A 15,648-nucleotide genomic window follows, 5' to 3' on the forward strand; every position below is an offset into this window, starting at 1 on the left:
TCCTTGACATGTCTCTACGTTCTAATCACACAAATAGCATTTTATTAATCACTATATCCGTTTTGATCTGCTTAATTTGTCCCGTGCATGCAGAATCCATTAGAATACTTACTAAAATCATGGGATATTTTTTGATTCATTGCTCCAAAAAAAATCATTGAATCCAACACTTAATTAATTCTTACAGGAATGTGACTTTTACACCCTCGTATTAGTTACAAACTGTTCAGTTAAAAGCCATCTTGATTTGTAGATAACCATTTCACGAGTTTTTTTTTAAACCTAAATCTGTGGCCAATGGGCGCCAAGGTCCTTGTGTTTCTCTTTCACATCTACGCTAACCTTTCCTGACAGTTTTCAGCCACTCACTTTTACTGAGTCGTACTTCATTCCCCTACCAATACAACTAAATGCCACACTTTTAAAAAAGCAACACCAGCACTTGATTGCTAAATGACAAATTTGACGCTATTCTGACAGCACACTTTTTCATTGAAATTTCTCTCCTATACATTCCCATGTAGTATGATTACATGGAGCGCTTGGATGGGAAGGAGAAGTGGAGTGTGGTGGAGTCTCCAAGAGAGAGGAGGAGCATCCAGACTGTGGTCCTTAATGAGGCGGTGTTTGTCCAGTACCTGGATGCTGGAGCCTGGCATCTGGCCTTTTACAATGATGGTCGTGAGAGAGAAACAGTTTCCTTCAGCACAAATATCATGGGTGAGTCAGTATGATGCAAAAAAATATTTAGGTGGATGTCTAGTCTAGCCACTCTAATATAAAGGCTTTCAAAATGTACTGTAAATATGCAATGTAAACTAAATGTGATTCTATAGTCACTTTTCAGGTGATTACGCGTGTAGTCATCCCATGTGCTCTCTCTGCAATCGTCAAAAGGTGACAACTCAGTTACTTGAAATAGTCATCAATTAAAACCCTCGAGTAAGAAAGCCCCATCCTTGTTTGTCAAAAATTGAACGCTGCTTTGATCTTATAAATTAATTGTTTTCAGCAGCTGAAGGGCGGCAATTAATTTCACTGTGTTTGGGGTGCCATTACGAGAACATGACAGAACGAGTCAAGCAGAATGAGAAAGAATCTGTCAGTGTTGCCGTCTCACGTCAGCGCTTTTACACGAGTAGCACCGTCGAGGAGCAGAGGCCAAGGTGGCAAGGGGACAGTGGAGTGAGTCAAGAGTGGGGAGCTGGTGGAAAGCCATAATGGTGGGGGGCCAAGCCACAATAGGGTGAAGTGGTGGGGAGGATGTGAGGAGTGGAAGAGAGGTGGCATTAGGATAAGAGGCACACAAGGGCTGGAGATTCCGCCAAAGTAGATGAGGGCACAGAGAGAAGCGAAGGGATGGCAGCATTTGCAGTTCTCACTTGTGTTGAAAGAGCGGCATCTGACAAAAGCATAATGGGAATGAATTAGCGAACCCCACTAAACATTTTTCTCAGAGGGTTTGGCAACATCAACAGTGAATAGATCACCAAAGTTCAACACTCAAATATCCATACTTGGTAGTGGCAATAATGCAATTGTAGCCTCGGGTGACGAGCAAAACGGTTTAAAATAACCATAGCTGGTCTCGTGACCATTTTTGCCATTCTGTCCCCTGATCTTAGTATGGTTTCTGCCTCGACCCTCTGGCCTTATTCTTAAAAATTGTCATTCCACGAGATCGACCTCCCCCACCTCAAAAAAAAGCATCCGTGTATGACGCCACCATGGGACAAAGAGAGTAATGGGGAAAACCATGTTGTTCTTTACATCAATACTGTGGTCAAGATAAATAAAACGTGGCCTTCTGCCGAAAGGAATGCATTCACTCCTCACTTTGGAAAAAGGCCCAAGAAAGAAAGAAATAGATTTCTATGTTGAAGAATGTGAGCCTTTGAGCTCCTCGGCTCGACTCCTAGAATCTCAAAGAGTGAATGGTGTCAAATGGTTTAATGAACGCTTTGATGCTTTCTCACTGTCTTCTTTCTCTCCCTCTCTGTCACACTTTGTCTTCCTCACAGATTCTGTGCAAGAGTGCCCGCGCAATTGCCATGGTAACGGAGAGTGCAATTCTGGCGTATGCCATTGCTTCCCAGGGTTCCATGGCATGGACTGCTCCAAAGGTATTGGCTACTTCCAATGATATTCCTCCCATCACACAACTGAGATGTTGTCTCATCAGAGCAAGATCATGACGAGAGTAGGTTTGGGACAAGTGCTGTAAAGATGGCGTGTTGAACGGTGACAAAATGACTGATGATGAATGGCAGTTCCTCAAGATAATGTCTCCCTTGCTCCGTTCTCACCTGAGATAGACAGCTTTGATGAATAGTTTAGTTACCTTTTGCCTGTAATTACTCTTTGTGTCAGCGCCACTCTCCAGCCCTCTAACCACTCTATTTAGCCTCCACCCACTAATGGGAAGATGGGGTAAATATGGTGTGTGGAGGTGAGCGGAGTGACGGTTACCAATCTCTTTTAAATTAGGTGACCGTAAATAACACCCAGTTTATAATTATATAATACGTTTATAATACACCCCGCCACCAAAATCAGCTGGGTTTTTTACCCCTTTAACTTGTGTCCCCCGATTTGCTGGTATCATTCATTTATTAACGGAGTGAATAATAGGATTGAATAAAGATTCAAATCATACCAATAAATTACTTTTAAATCTAGGTTAAAAACTGTGCTCTTTTCCCATGTCTATGATTAAGGTCATTCAAAGTATTTTTAAAATCATGTTTTGGACAATCTTGTTCTTGGGTAGAGTTGCGCTCTTGTAGTCATTTTTAAGTTTTTTTTTTTTACTTCTACATCTATTGAACTCGCTCATTATTTTTAAATGTTCTTTGAATGATAGAATGTGAAACATGCTGAGGTTCATTGTGTATGGTATGCGCTGTAAATCTGTGATATTTATTTATTTTTTTCGCAACTCCTAGGCGTGCATAGGTACTGGTAAATCTCTCAACAATATGAAATGTTTTTTTTTCTGTTATTCCCAGGGTTTTACAATAATTGTTTTTTCCCTCCTTGTACTTTGCCAGCGGCATGCCCGGTGCTTTGTAGTGGAAACGGCCAATACGACAAAGGCTCCTGTGCATGTTACAGCGGATGGAAAGGACCTGAGTGCGATGTCCCTGTCACACAATGCCTTGACCCTCTTTGCAGTGGCCATGGCAGCTGCACCAATGGCAACTGTGTGTGCTCCATCGGCTACAAAGGCCTGAGCTGTGCTGAAGGTGAGAGGAAGTTCATTTCAATGATTTCATTGACTAGAATCAATGTTACCCGGAGCCTACTGAAATGTTTTAAACAGCACAAACTGAATGATCCAGATTAAAACTAGGATTGGATTACATGATCTCATCTGATTTCAGAATCATTCTTTCCCTTTTGAACAACCAGTTTTCAAAATTTGATCCAATCTGATAGCCATTACTAATTATGCCACCACCCATTTCTGATAGCCTTTGTCGCCATTCGGGTCTGGAGCCGATCTATAGCTGACGTTTAGTGAGAGGCGGGAAACACTCATATACTCAATACACATACTCAAAAATGTTCCTCCCTCACTTCAACATTTTCCCTTGGTCCCAAGGTGCTTCAAGGTGGTGTCAAAGCAATAGTTTCATATTAGACCTGGTTTTGGCCTGAGCACAATAACAGTGAACAGTACTTGTGAAAAACAGAGAATGGTAGCCAAAAAAAGTCTGCAACTAGGCAAAGTCACAAACGCGCAGGGGTTCACTTTTTACTTATTTACTTGCATAAATGCATTAAAAAAATAGTTGTAGTCAACGTAGTGGTTATTACTGTGCTTCATTTACTCTATTATTTAACTTCTGACTTCTCAGAGAAGCCACTTGAGCTAGCTCAAACTTTGGAATATTCAGTTTCTAATTCCTCATTCCTGCTCCGAATGGTAAAACGTGGCGAGATTCCCGAAAGGGAAAAAGTCACACGTACTTGGATACGTTGATACTTTTTCAATCTTAATTGAATTAAAAATTGAATTGAATTCATACGACGCACCACGCTGCCCATGTTATACCTTACTTAAGTCTCGTGAGCACGGGCTCGATAATGTTACATCACTGCGTCATTTCTTTTCCCAGCCATAATGTCTCCACATATGGTGATTATTTAATAAGAAACATGGATGTTTGCAGCTAAACAAGCACATCGTACATTCACTCTGCCTAGCTCCAGTGTGACAGCTCATCATCACTCCATCTCATACTGAGCGAGGGTTCCTTCCCTCCATATATACACCAAGTTGACGGATGGTACTGCGGCCAAACACATCACAGATTTTTATTAAGGGATTAAATCGCATCTATTGATCTCTGTTAAGAAGTACCTGCCTGCCACACTCTTGGTCGTCAAAAAGATGGATGAGCATGAGTTGGAAAAATGGCATAAAAGTTTAAGCGGAGGTCGAGAAAGCCTGAAATGCGTACTGGTGAGAATGGGAGGCTTTGAATGAGGAAGGGAAGCGTCCCAGCGGGAAAGAGGAAGAGGATTAAGAGTGGAGTAGGACGAGTGTTTAGGAGATTGGCAGGCCAAAGAGGTCAAGAGAATAGCCTGCAAAAGGAGGTCGGTATTGGCTCCTGGTCTTCACCTCAAATCAATCTCTTCTCCTCTGCTTTCATATCTGATATTCATCCCAGCAGAGTCCCTCAAACAATTTACTTGGAGTGCCGTTGACATGAAAATCAATAGCCGTGAGTCGCCTTTTCTGCCAGGCAAACACAAATGGAGGTTGCGATGTGTGAGCATGTGGGGGTGGTCAATTGTGGCTGAGGAGTGGGGAGAGGACAAGGTGAAGCTGAAAGAGCAGGACAGAGCAAAGAGGGCGAGCCAGAGGAAGGGGGGAGGTAACAGGGGGGGTCTTTTGCCAGAGAGGAGGTAATTTGTCAAATTGCTTTTTTCTTTTGTTGTGCTTCTTTTTTTCCCGTGGCGGGGTGGTGGTGGGGGGGGGGGGGGGGGGGGTTGTCAGATTCTCCTGAGTAGACATCACATGCACATGTGAGACAAACACAGAATGACAATTTGTTCATATGGCTTGTTGCTCTTTCATAGCTTTAAACAATTAAAATATGCTGCAATTTATTATTGTGTGCTTTAGTTGCCTCGGTAATGAGTGCTAATGTTGTCCTTTATTCCGTTATCTTTGGGTGTACACAAAGGATGAAAACATGCCTCCTGTCATTTCGGTCTTTAAACACCTACTCATAACATTTCTTTGTCTTCAAGCATAAACTGCGATGTGCCGTTTTCTCATTTGTGTTGCTCTTTTTTGATTGGATTTCTCCTGCTTTGTGCAGTGGATTGCCTGGACCCGACGTGTTCCAACAATGGCATCTGTGTGAATGGCGAGTGCCACTGTAAACCGGGTTGGGGGGGGCTCCACTGTGAGCTGCCTCGGGCACAGTGTCCGGACCAGTGCCACGGCCACGGTGCCTTCATTCCGGACACTGGGCTGTGCAGCTGTGACCCAAACTGGATGGGACCGGACTGCTCTATGGGTGAGTACAGACAAAGAGATATCTATCAGTTAGCGGTCATCTTCAATCAACAAATACGACAATTGCATATTTTTGTGGGATAAATTATACAAAGGTCATTCATATATCCATACAGTTTTGGTTTTATTTTGGCAGTTGAGATGGAAATAACGAATCTGAACATCTGAATTAACTCGGTTATTGTGGGAAAGTCTTTGCGTTTTTAATGCTGTAATAACCAGGTCTTATAAGAAATCAAAATCAAACAAAAAGTGACAAAGGCTCAAGACATGTATTGAGCATGACCAATATTTAATTCATCCCAGTTTACAGTGTGTAACTACAAGAAATGCATACAATTAAGGCAAAACCTGGAACACAATTGAAAGATTGCTATGAAAAAAAGCGAAGCTAATGGCTGCCAATGACTTTTGTCTTAATAGCATTTGTTTTTTCTTTTTGGTTTTTTATTTTTACTGTTCCGCTCCCAAAGGATTTGATGAAAATTTAGCACCCTTTTAAGATTATCAATGCAGTCATTACGGGCCATAATACATGAGGAAAAGCAAGTTTTTGACCCAAATTATTATGCTGAAAATTACAGTATATGGTGACACCTACCTTATTGTAAATTCACATTGTGAAGTGCAAAACAAACTGTCCTGTGCATACATATCAGGAGCAGTTTTACATTCCGTGTCTTAATAAAATAAAGCCAGCAGCGATTCTTAGCAGAAGGACTTCCGCATTCATTAAAAGTGCACCAATGCTTGACTTTAATATCAACTACAATGTTCCACTCAGCAGTATCCCACAGCAAGTACAGTATTCAAAACATCTGTGCATATTGCATCCCAAGCACACGGGGGTCTCAAACACATAATACAACTTGTCACATCTCATCACATGCATCTGTCTGCAGATAGCCACTGTAATGGAGGCGCAGAGAATATGCACATTTCCATTTGTCTACATAATTGAACTTGTCACATGCACGGCAATAAAAAGTGCAATGCATTTAAACCCCCAAAATAATAAAGTAATACACCAGGTTACACTCCATTTGTGATTTATGATCCGGTTGTCCACCACCTCCAACAATATTACATCTGTTGTTATCCTTCAGATAAAATTGAGCATCATCAAAAGTATAATTAGAAATTGCTTTAGTATTGTAATAGCTACCATAGAATATGGTTTATATAACTCATAACTAACATGCACTCCACATTATGCTGCATGCTTGCCCAAGTGTCTGTGATGTTTGAGTCTCATCAGTTTACGTACGGAGTTTCCAATTTCTGCAACATACATCATGCCAAGTCTAAATCTCCCTCTCTCCTGCAGAGGTGTGTTCCGTAGACTGCGGAACACATGGCGTATGTATGGGTGGAGCTTGCCGCTGCGAGGATGGCTGGACCGGTGCAGGCTGTGACCAGCGTGTGTGCAACCCGCTTTGCATCAAACACGGAACCTGCAAAGACGGCAAGTGTCAGTGTCACCAGGGCTGGAATGGAGAGCATTGCACTATCGGTGAGAGCAATTTACTGTGTGTCTGGGGGGGGGAGGTTGGTGAGGCGCACTGAAACAGCAGCACCAAGTCAAATTAAAATGCCAACTTTGGTCGTAAGTAGTTGAGGAAGACCGAGAATCAATCAGAATAAAAAGACGGTGGACGGTTCCCAAAATCCGAAGCAAGATTTAGCAATTTTCTAAACCTAAGGAAGCCTTTCAAACACCGGGGCTATTTGCTAAAAGGTGAAACTTTTCACCTCTCTGATGTCAATCAAAAAAAATGTGAATGGTTGGTGTGTTTGTGTCTTTCCCCCAATGTCAATCAATCAACGTCTCATACTGACATCACTGTCACTCTAGATGGAAGAGTGCCAGATTCTTTGGATTCACCCACGGTGCTTTTAGTCACAATGTCTCATTTTCCTGTCACCGCAAGCGCTGTGATTGCAACCTGATACACACGTTCACACATAAGACCAACACTTACATACACTCCCCCACAACTCGCTCCGACACATACGAAAGCACGGGGGAATAGCAGTTTGTGATCTCCTCATTTCCCCCATCAGAAAGTAGGGCAGCTTTGACTGCGGCATCAGCCTGAGATGAAAGAATTGTCAGGCCTCAGCTTGGCGCGCCGCAAACTCCACCAGCAGCAGACACTCACAGCTTATCTCAGTTTGCCTGTTGTTCATTTCAGCTCTGCATGATGTTTCTCGCATCGATTTCTTCGTTTATTTGTCAATTCTCCCATTCTCTTACCTTTTGCACGTTTTCTCCCGCTGCAGACCATGGGAGCATGGTTGACAAAGCAGGTACCGTATCTTGACTCTGGTGTTTTGTTCATTAGCCTGTGGTGGTAGAAGCTAGCTGTTACATTTGTGGGCTCTTGGTCTGGCTTGGCTCCGTAGACTCTGTGGTGCTATCTGTACGTAGATTAGGATGCCAGCCTCAATGATAACTCCCTACATGTAGTGCACTCCCCGTTGCAGCAGTGCACTACTGCGGGAGACTGGTGTCATTGAGCCCAGACGTGAGGCGCCGAAGAGCCGAGCGTGGTCTCGGCAGTGTTGAGGCGCTGGGCTGTCAACGTGTGGATGTGCATGCATGTGAGAGTGTTCCTGTGTAAGCACACAAACTCAAGAATCCACCAATAAATAAGTCCGGTATTCCAGTCATGTATTATGTGGAGCTATGCCGCTTCACAAAAGGAGAAAATGATGAAAGCCGTAAAGAACATTTGAAGTAATTGGAAAATTTCAGAAGCTGCTGATGCAAAAATTACATAGCTGTTGAGTGTCTTTGTGGCTTTGTATTTGGATATTTGTGGCACCGTTCATGGTCATTCATGCGAGAGCAGGGAATCAATGTATTTTCTGAGCATGTGGTGGGTGCGTATGCGCATATGAACAAAATTCTGTAGGAATTCTAGACCTTGGTATTAAACGCACACTATTCAATTAAAATAAAGGCACAGCGATGACAAATATAAACAGGATCACAACTATTATATCGTTGAGGTATATAGATAGCCTTTCAGCTTAATGTATGTCAGGTTTGGTACAGACTGCAGAGCGCGCTTGAGAGCATCTTCTCACCTTTGACGCTTAATGCAAAGCTCTTTTGAAGAGACTGTCAAGGACCGACAAGAAAAAGTTAAAGGCAGAGCAGGAATAATTAGGGAAACAAATGAAGCAACAGGGAGCCAATTCACCTATAATGACTAAAAGAATATATGTCATGGCTAACACAGAATGTCAGCGTAAAAGTGCAGTGTGTTATCTGATCTACCTTTATGCAAGCACCTTTATAACCTTTAGTGTATGACCTTTAGAAAAGGTGAGGCTGAACAACGTCAATGCTAGGTGTTTTTTTTTTATCAAAGTGAAGTATAACTTTCTTTTCTGCACTTTTTTTCTCATTCTTTCTATCGGTCTGTCTCATCATCTGCCTCAGTCCTTCTTCAAAATGATCTTTCTTTGTTCATCCACCCTGGCACACACAGCAAACCACACAAGTGTGGATGTGCCGACCCATAAGCAGAGGCAATTTCGTCTTCTTTTCAGGGGATTTCAGAGAACTGCTACATTAGTGGGAAGGGCGGAGTTAATAGTTTCTGAAAATCCCACTTTATTCTGGTTAGTAGGAGTGGGTATTGACGCAGGCCTGGCATTAAAGAGAGAGGATCCCCATGTTGGCCTGCCCGGACGAGCCGATCAATGCCCGCTCTGGATTGTCCTGTCGAGTTGTTTCATAAGTATCTCTACTTTAAATGGCAACTGCATTTAATAGGCAATCACCGCTAACTGCCTTTGTTCTTTGAGTTCAATGCTGAGGAACAATGTATTTCAGCTTGATAGTTCACAATCATGAACGGTCCACTGATGCAGAAACTAGTCATAATTATAGATTTAAAAAAAACAGAGTCATTAACCATTCCCCGCCCTGTCCGTCCACAGAATTAGCTCTTGTTCAAACAAGATGGCACATTGTCTTTCTCAAAGACCTTTGTTGGCTTTTTCTCATCTGGTGAAGGGTTTAGACATATGATAGAATGCCAATCTAGGAGAAACCCTTGTTAATTTAGCCCCTGCCATGGGTTAGATTGCACTATTTGTATTCATAATGCATGGCTTTATTGACGTAGCGATTTGTTAGAGGGCAAAACCCTATACTGCAACTTGAGTGAAAATGTGTTCATTAATCTACAGAGCAGGACTCAATGAAAAACATTTCATTTTCATAATCTCTCATTCAGTTAGTCTGTCTTTCTCACTCTGTGCCGTCTCACTATTCAAGCTCATATCGAGAGTGTGTGTGTGTCGGGGTGTGTGGGTATGTGTGTGTGTGTGCGCGCGTCTGCTCACGACTGAGTGCAAACGTGTGCATGCGCGTATTCTTTTATGGTCAACCCAGTCTTTGCCTTTCTTTCTGGAGAAAACATTGTCATTGAGTGTCTTGAAGTCTTTTCTGAAAGATTACAATGTGACACGTTACATTTTTGAGTCAGCGCTAGAAAGTTTGACGGCTGTTTTGGAGAAACACTGAAAGGCAATACTGTCTCACACGCAAATAAAATCCACTTTGCTTTTCTCAAATATGTTGTTCCTCAACGCTCCATTTTAGACCATGTTTTTTTTATGCATATATATTTCATCAACAAGGACTACATGCGATGAAATTTCAAGTGGCTCAGTCTGGAGCCTCAAGCAGGACTGGTGAAAACCTGGATAAAGTGCTTTGGCTCGATATTTGTGCCCAGTGCAAGTCTGGCAGGCGGCATGGCATAAATCTGAGCATGGGCGGGTTAGACTAGTTTTGGACTTTTCGCACACGCACATAACTGTGCACATTAAGAAACCGTCGTTTTACACCACGGTGGGCATGAAAACAGCCAGCGGAAGTGGCTCCTCTCATTCCCTTTAAAATTGGTGTGCAAGAGGCACAGTCATGAGCGGAAGCAGAAACTGAATTGCGTGAGTCCATGCAGGAGATCAAAGCACGCAAAGAAGGTATGCTTGTGAGGAACTGCAAGCAGACCTCTACGGGCAGATGATGTATAAGTTGGCCTAGCGATCAAAGATCACCGTGATCCACCCTGATCGTTTGTGGCGATGCCTGATCAACCCCTCCTCTCAGACAGACACACACACACACACACGCACACACACACAGCTGTGCTATGATCATTTTATAAATAGAATACAAATTGTAATAATAATTATAATGATGCCCTCAATTAATTGATTTTGACAATGATTGAGAGGGTTGGAACCAGGCTGCTGTCATATTTGGGAATTAGATATTTCTGTCCGACAGAACGCCCGGAGCCATCTGCAAAATCTCCAAACACCTTAAAACAAGACTTGCACTTGCACAAAAATCAAGAGGCGCCGATTTTCATTTATGCATTTATTTTATTATTATTTTTTTTTACACCATGCTGTCTACAAATATAGAGCCCCTTGAGTTAGTGAAACAATTTCGTTGTTGCACTTTCCAATGTCTACTGTTCAATCAATGTACGTGGAATTTGTAATTTGAAAATGAAACGTGTTGCTACGTTAAATAGCATGACAATACTGGTAATGATCCTTTCAATCTATGATGTGAAGTATTGATAGTGTTTCATCTGTGGTAATTACATGGAACAACAACTGTTAACTGTTTATTGTTATGCTGTTGTTTTATAGCGCTTGACAAAATGTATTGTATATAGTGGCGCTTTTGCCTCTTGCTGTTGTCATCACTTTGTTTCCATTATTCACGCTTTGACAACCCGTATTGAATTATGCAAAGTCCTTGTTGCTTTGAATGTCTGATTTTCACTCAATCTTGTTAAATTGATGATAGCTTTGCAATGCTAGTGGCAAAAACACTCTTGGCTCTAGGGCCTTAGGTTATAGCGGTCAAAATTCACATTTTGCACAATGCACCCATTTATGCATAGACATGCATGCGACTACTCATATTTAATTGAATACACTTGTATTGTCCCATCTGAAAGCATTACTCCCAGGCCATCAAAATCCCATTACATGCGCTGATTCATAAATGAGAGAGGAATGGACAGACTGATGGATGGATGTGCAACAGTTCAAATAGTAAAATACTGTTTCGATTGAACTTGACATGCTGAATTTGAATAGGGAACAATTAGTACTAACACCATTCTATCATTTAGTTATTTCGAAACTCATTAGTCCATCAAAACCATGTGAGCATATGTCAGATTGCTTAAGACTGTTTTTTATTATTATTATTATTATTCTTGAAAAAGCGTCATCTTGCCTCTCTTTCATCTTCCCACCTCTCTGGACCTCTTTTATCTTGCTCACTATCCTACCCAGATGGCTGTCCTAACCTATGTAATGGGAATGGGCAATGTACCATGGGACAGCAAAGTTGGCACTGTGAATGTCAGACTGGTTGGAGAGGCCCTGGGTGCAGTGTTGCCATGGAGACCTCTTGCGCTGACAACAAGGACAACGAAGGAGGTGAACAGGGGCGAGCAGAAAAAACGTGCAGGGATGGAGATTTCCATATGCAAAAAAAAAAAAAAAATGTTGGCAGAAAGTAATAAATTGAATTTCATCAAGTTAATTTAAGCTACATTTAATTCATTAAGAATGGTCAAATTTAATGCATTGTCAAAACACTAACAATCTTATATTCAATTTGTTTTCATTCTGTGCAGCTTTTGCGCCTCAGATTCATTCTCGCTTCTGCCGCTCTTTCTCTCTCTCTCAGATGGACTAACCGACTGCATGGACCCAGATTGCTGTATACAGAGCCCCTGTCAAAACAGTCCACTGTGCCGGGGCTCCAGGGACCCTCTGCAAGTCATTCAACACATCCCTTTGTCTCAGACCCGAGTCCCCTCCTTCTACGACCGCGTCAAGATGCTTGTGTCACGGGATGGCACCCATGTCATTCCTGGAGAAAACCCATTCAACTCCAGGTTAGGAAGAACCGATAAGTCCAAACACTGATCTGGAGATGAACTTATATTTAACCTTCCTACGTCCCTCCTCAGTGTTGATGAAGTGTTGAAGGACTGACACGATAGTCACTCAAAATGTCAACAATACGATAAAAGAATGAATATATGATACCCGGTAGTTGTTTCAGTTGCCCATAGTTGTTTTATGTCACTGACTTGGGAGTCTTAGTTTTCATGCAAAACTGGCCAGCTCAAGATATATTTCATTAGAAGAAAACAAGTTTATGCGTTCAAAATGTATAAAATCCTGCACCGTGTGTTACTATGAAGCACATCAGTGTCACATATCCATCCACAATTATCTGGACTCTGGTCGCAGTGGCAGCAGACCGGATAAGATAAAACATTTCGGTAACAACACGTGCTCCTCAGGGATCCAAAGGAATTCCCGAGCCAGTTAAGCTGTGTAATCTCTTCAATTGGGTCTCTTACCTTGGGATTCTAATCAGATGCCAGTGCCGCTTCAAATGTTTCCCCTTGCTGCAAAGTGGCTGTGGTTTAACGTGTAAGTCAAAATTCAAAGAGCGAGAGCAGGCACCCTGACAAGGACATTTTTTTTCTCACTCATACAGCAACTTCTTTTCCAAATTACCAAATACAGCCGTTCATTGAAAGTTAACAGTGATCCTTTCCGAAAGGTAATCGAAATAATTTATATTTAATTGAATTTATAGTTAATTAATCAAAATAATGTTTGTTTGTTTTTTTCAAATTCGCTATTAAGCTTTTAGAGGCAGTGCAGGTCATTTTTAGAGGGGAACTTGAGTTAAAAATATTCTTTGCAATAATATGTGCTCTCGAAAGTCTAGACACAGAAGATCTGATTGATATTACATTGATGGAATAAGAATTAAGCAAACCCATACATCAGTCTTGATCAATGTCAGTGGAATGACATTTAATCCTGCACCTCCACCTACTGTCGACTGAAATTGATTTCGCATCGCTAACGTCTGGGTTTGCTCACGTGAAGTTCACAATGCAATTAGGGTGGGCACATAAAACATGTTATTATTGCAAATACATTTTTGGACTTCTTTAAGTATGTTATTTTTTAATATATATATATATATATATATATATATATATATATATATATATATATATATATATATATATATATATATATATATATATATATGAATATATGAATGAACTGTTGTGTGCTAGCTCCAACCGACCACACCATAGCTCTGGGGTTGCTACTGCGTAAATGAGGGCGCCCAAGTCCGGTCCTCTTTAGATGTTTACCTCCTCCCAAAACACCTGATTTAAATGAGCAGCTCATCAGCAAACCTGCGGAAGCCTGATAAGGATGCTGATCCTGATCCTCCAATCTCGCTGTACAGTATGAGTTGAGTATAATGACAATAAAAGGGCATTCTGATTCTGATTCTGATTATTTAAATAAGGTCTGTTGGTGGAGGGGGAAAAAAAGTCTGGGTAGGTGCTTTCGAGGTCTGGATTTGGGCACCCGTCGTGTAGATTGTGAATTTAGTGTTATAATTTTGTACAATGAAAATGGGAAGGATCAAATTGTACCAACCAAGGCTCTCAAGCTTTACATTTGACAAGAGCATAGAAAAGTCAAAAGTTTACAGCTCTGTGATTATGTCCATGAATATTACATGATGACAAGAGACAAATTACCTTGGTGGATACATCAACGACAAGTGTGTTTGCTGGTCTACTGGGAGTACAGACGAAGCTCACAACAGTGGAGACAGGGAAAGGTTGACTGGAAGGAACATCACCAAGTACTCCCATACGCCTATGAGTGGATATATAGAATACCAGCAGTATTTCCGAGGTTTTACAATGATATAGTGTGCTTCCAGGATAAGTCTGACATCAAGATGTGTGCTCATAAATTAATATTTTCCAGGAGGCTAAATCTGAGTAGGTCAGGAGCCTCTATAGTTTTATGAAGGTTCGCTCATTCTATCCTGGAAATGCTAACACATGCAGACTTTGTAGAAGATGAAAAATGATGAAAATGTTAGCCACATTCAAAAACACACATCCATATATATATATACGATACGTATTTACAAGCCAGTCTCTGATGTAAAACAGATTTTTATGCATTTATTTTTAAAAGGCGTGTTTACCCCCATGCATATTCTTCATCATTGTCATGGTGTGTTCATGAGATTGACTGGAACTAATCTAGATTGCATGGTCTGCTGATTGTGGTCAAAAAGCAGTGACATAGATAAAAGGGCAAATAAAATAATTGAAAGATGGAGCAATTAATCAAATGGAATGATCAATGTTTTGGCACATGATACCTGCCCACTCTCTCAATTTGATCTCTTTTGTCTTTTTCCAGTTTGGCATCTCTTATCCGGGGTCAGGTGTTGACGACAGATGGAACGCCTCTGGTGGGGGTGAACGTGTCTTTTGTCAACTACCCCCACTATGGATACACGCTGACGCGACAGGATGGAATGTATGTACAATAGACATCCTTGTTGAGCATTAGAAACTACCTCATTTGATTAGATTAAATTAGATGAGTTAAAATTGCATTTGATTAGATTCTCAATCAGCAGATTGAAAGATTGTGATTTGCAAAAAGCAAATGCTGAATCCAATATGATAAAGAAAAAAATGACTATTGATTCAACATGGTGAGAAATGTGGACAGGGAAGTCAACAAAAGGACAGAATACAATATTATAATGTTATGTGAAATACATACGCCCCATTTGGGAACCAATTACTATATGGTAGATCAATTTCAATACAAAAGTATATTTCTTATTAGTTGTACCATAGACAAAATTCTTATTTGAGGAGCTTTTCTGAATTCAATCAACACTGCTTCCTATAAAACATTTCATCCTGAGCTGTGCTTATTCCAACGTCCTTCAACATCACAATTATTGAGGCAGTTGCTTCTTGAATTTGCATTTGTCGACATTTGTATTCGTTTGTTAACTAACCCTCGGCAGTTCTTTTCCCTTCCTTTTTCAGAAATGAAACTGATTTCAGGGACACATGGGTTGTCCAGTTCTTACAAGTTGAATTGGATTTAAGTCGAGCTGAGGGCTGCTGAATCAAATTAAAGATTCATTGGCTCGTCAAACTGACCTCCACTCACAAATTAAGACA

The 15,648-nt window shown here is 41.2% G+C and overlaps 1 protein-coding gene across 12 annotated transcripts in view; it reads left to right on the forward strand.

Moving 5' to 3' along the window:
• The window catches only part of LOC148337869 (teneurin-2-like), a 207,676-nt gene that overhangs the window by 175,362 nt on the left and 16,666 nt on the right, over window positions 1–15,648 (forward strand). For 10 of the 12 annotated variants that reach the window (XM_088294607.1, XM_088294608.1, XM_088294615.1 and 7 more), the window contains 9 exons: window positions 525–720; window positions 2,022–2,123; window positions 3,051–3,245; window positions 5,334–5,534; window positions 6,861–7,046; window positions 7,817–7,843; window positions 11,879–12,025; window positions 12,279–12,489; window positions 14,864–14,983. In XM_088294607.1, the coding sequence (XP_088150733.1) occupies window positions 525–720; window positions 2,022–2,123; window positions 3,051–3,245; window positions 5,334–5,534; window positions 6,861–7,046; window positions 7,817–7,843; window positions 11,879–12,025; window positions 12,279–12,489; window positions 14,864–14,983 (1,385 nt within the window). The remainder of the gene's footprint in view (window positions 1–524; window positions 721–2,021; window positions 2,124–3,050; window positions 3,246–5,333; window positions 5,535–6,860; window positions 7,047–7,816; window positions 7,844–11,878; window positions 12,026–12,278; window positions 12,490–14,863; window positions 14,984–15,648) is intronic. The other 2 variants (XM_088294609.1, XM_088294614.1) reach the window with 1 other exon arrangement.

The sequence above is a fragment of the Idiotropiscis lumnitzeri genome, chromosome 4 (genome assembly GCF_059441095.1).
Source record: "Idiotropiscis lumnitzeri isolate Australia: NSW breed Sydney's pygmy pipehorse chromosome 4, RoL_Ilum_1.0, whole genome shotgun sequence".
Lineage (NCBI taxonomy): Eukaryota > Metazoa > Chordata > Actinopteri > Syngnathiformes > Syngnathidae > Idiotropiscis > Idiotropiscis lumnitzeri.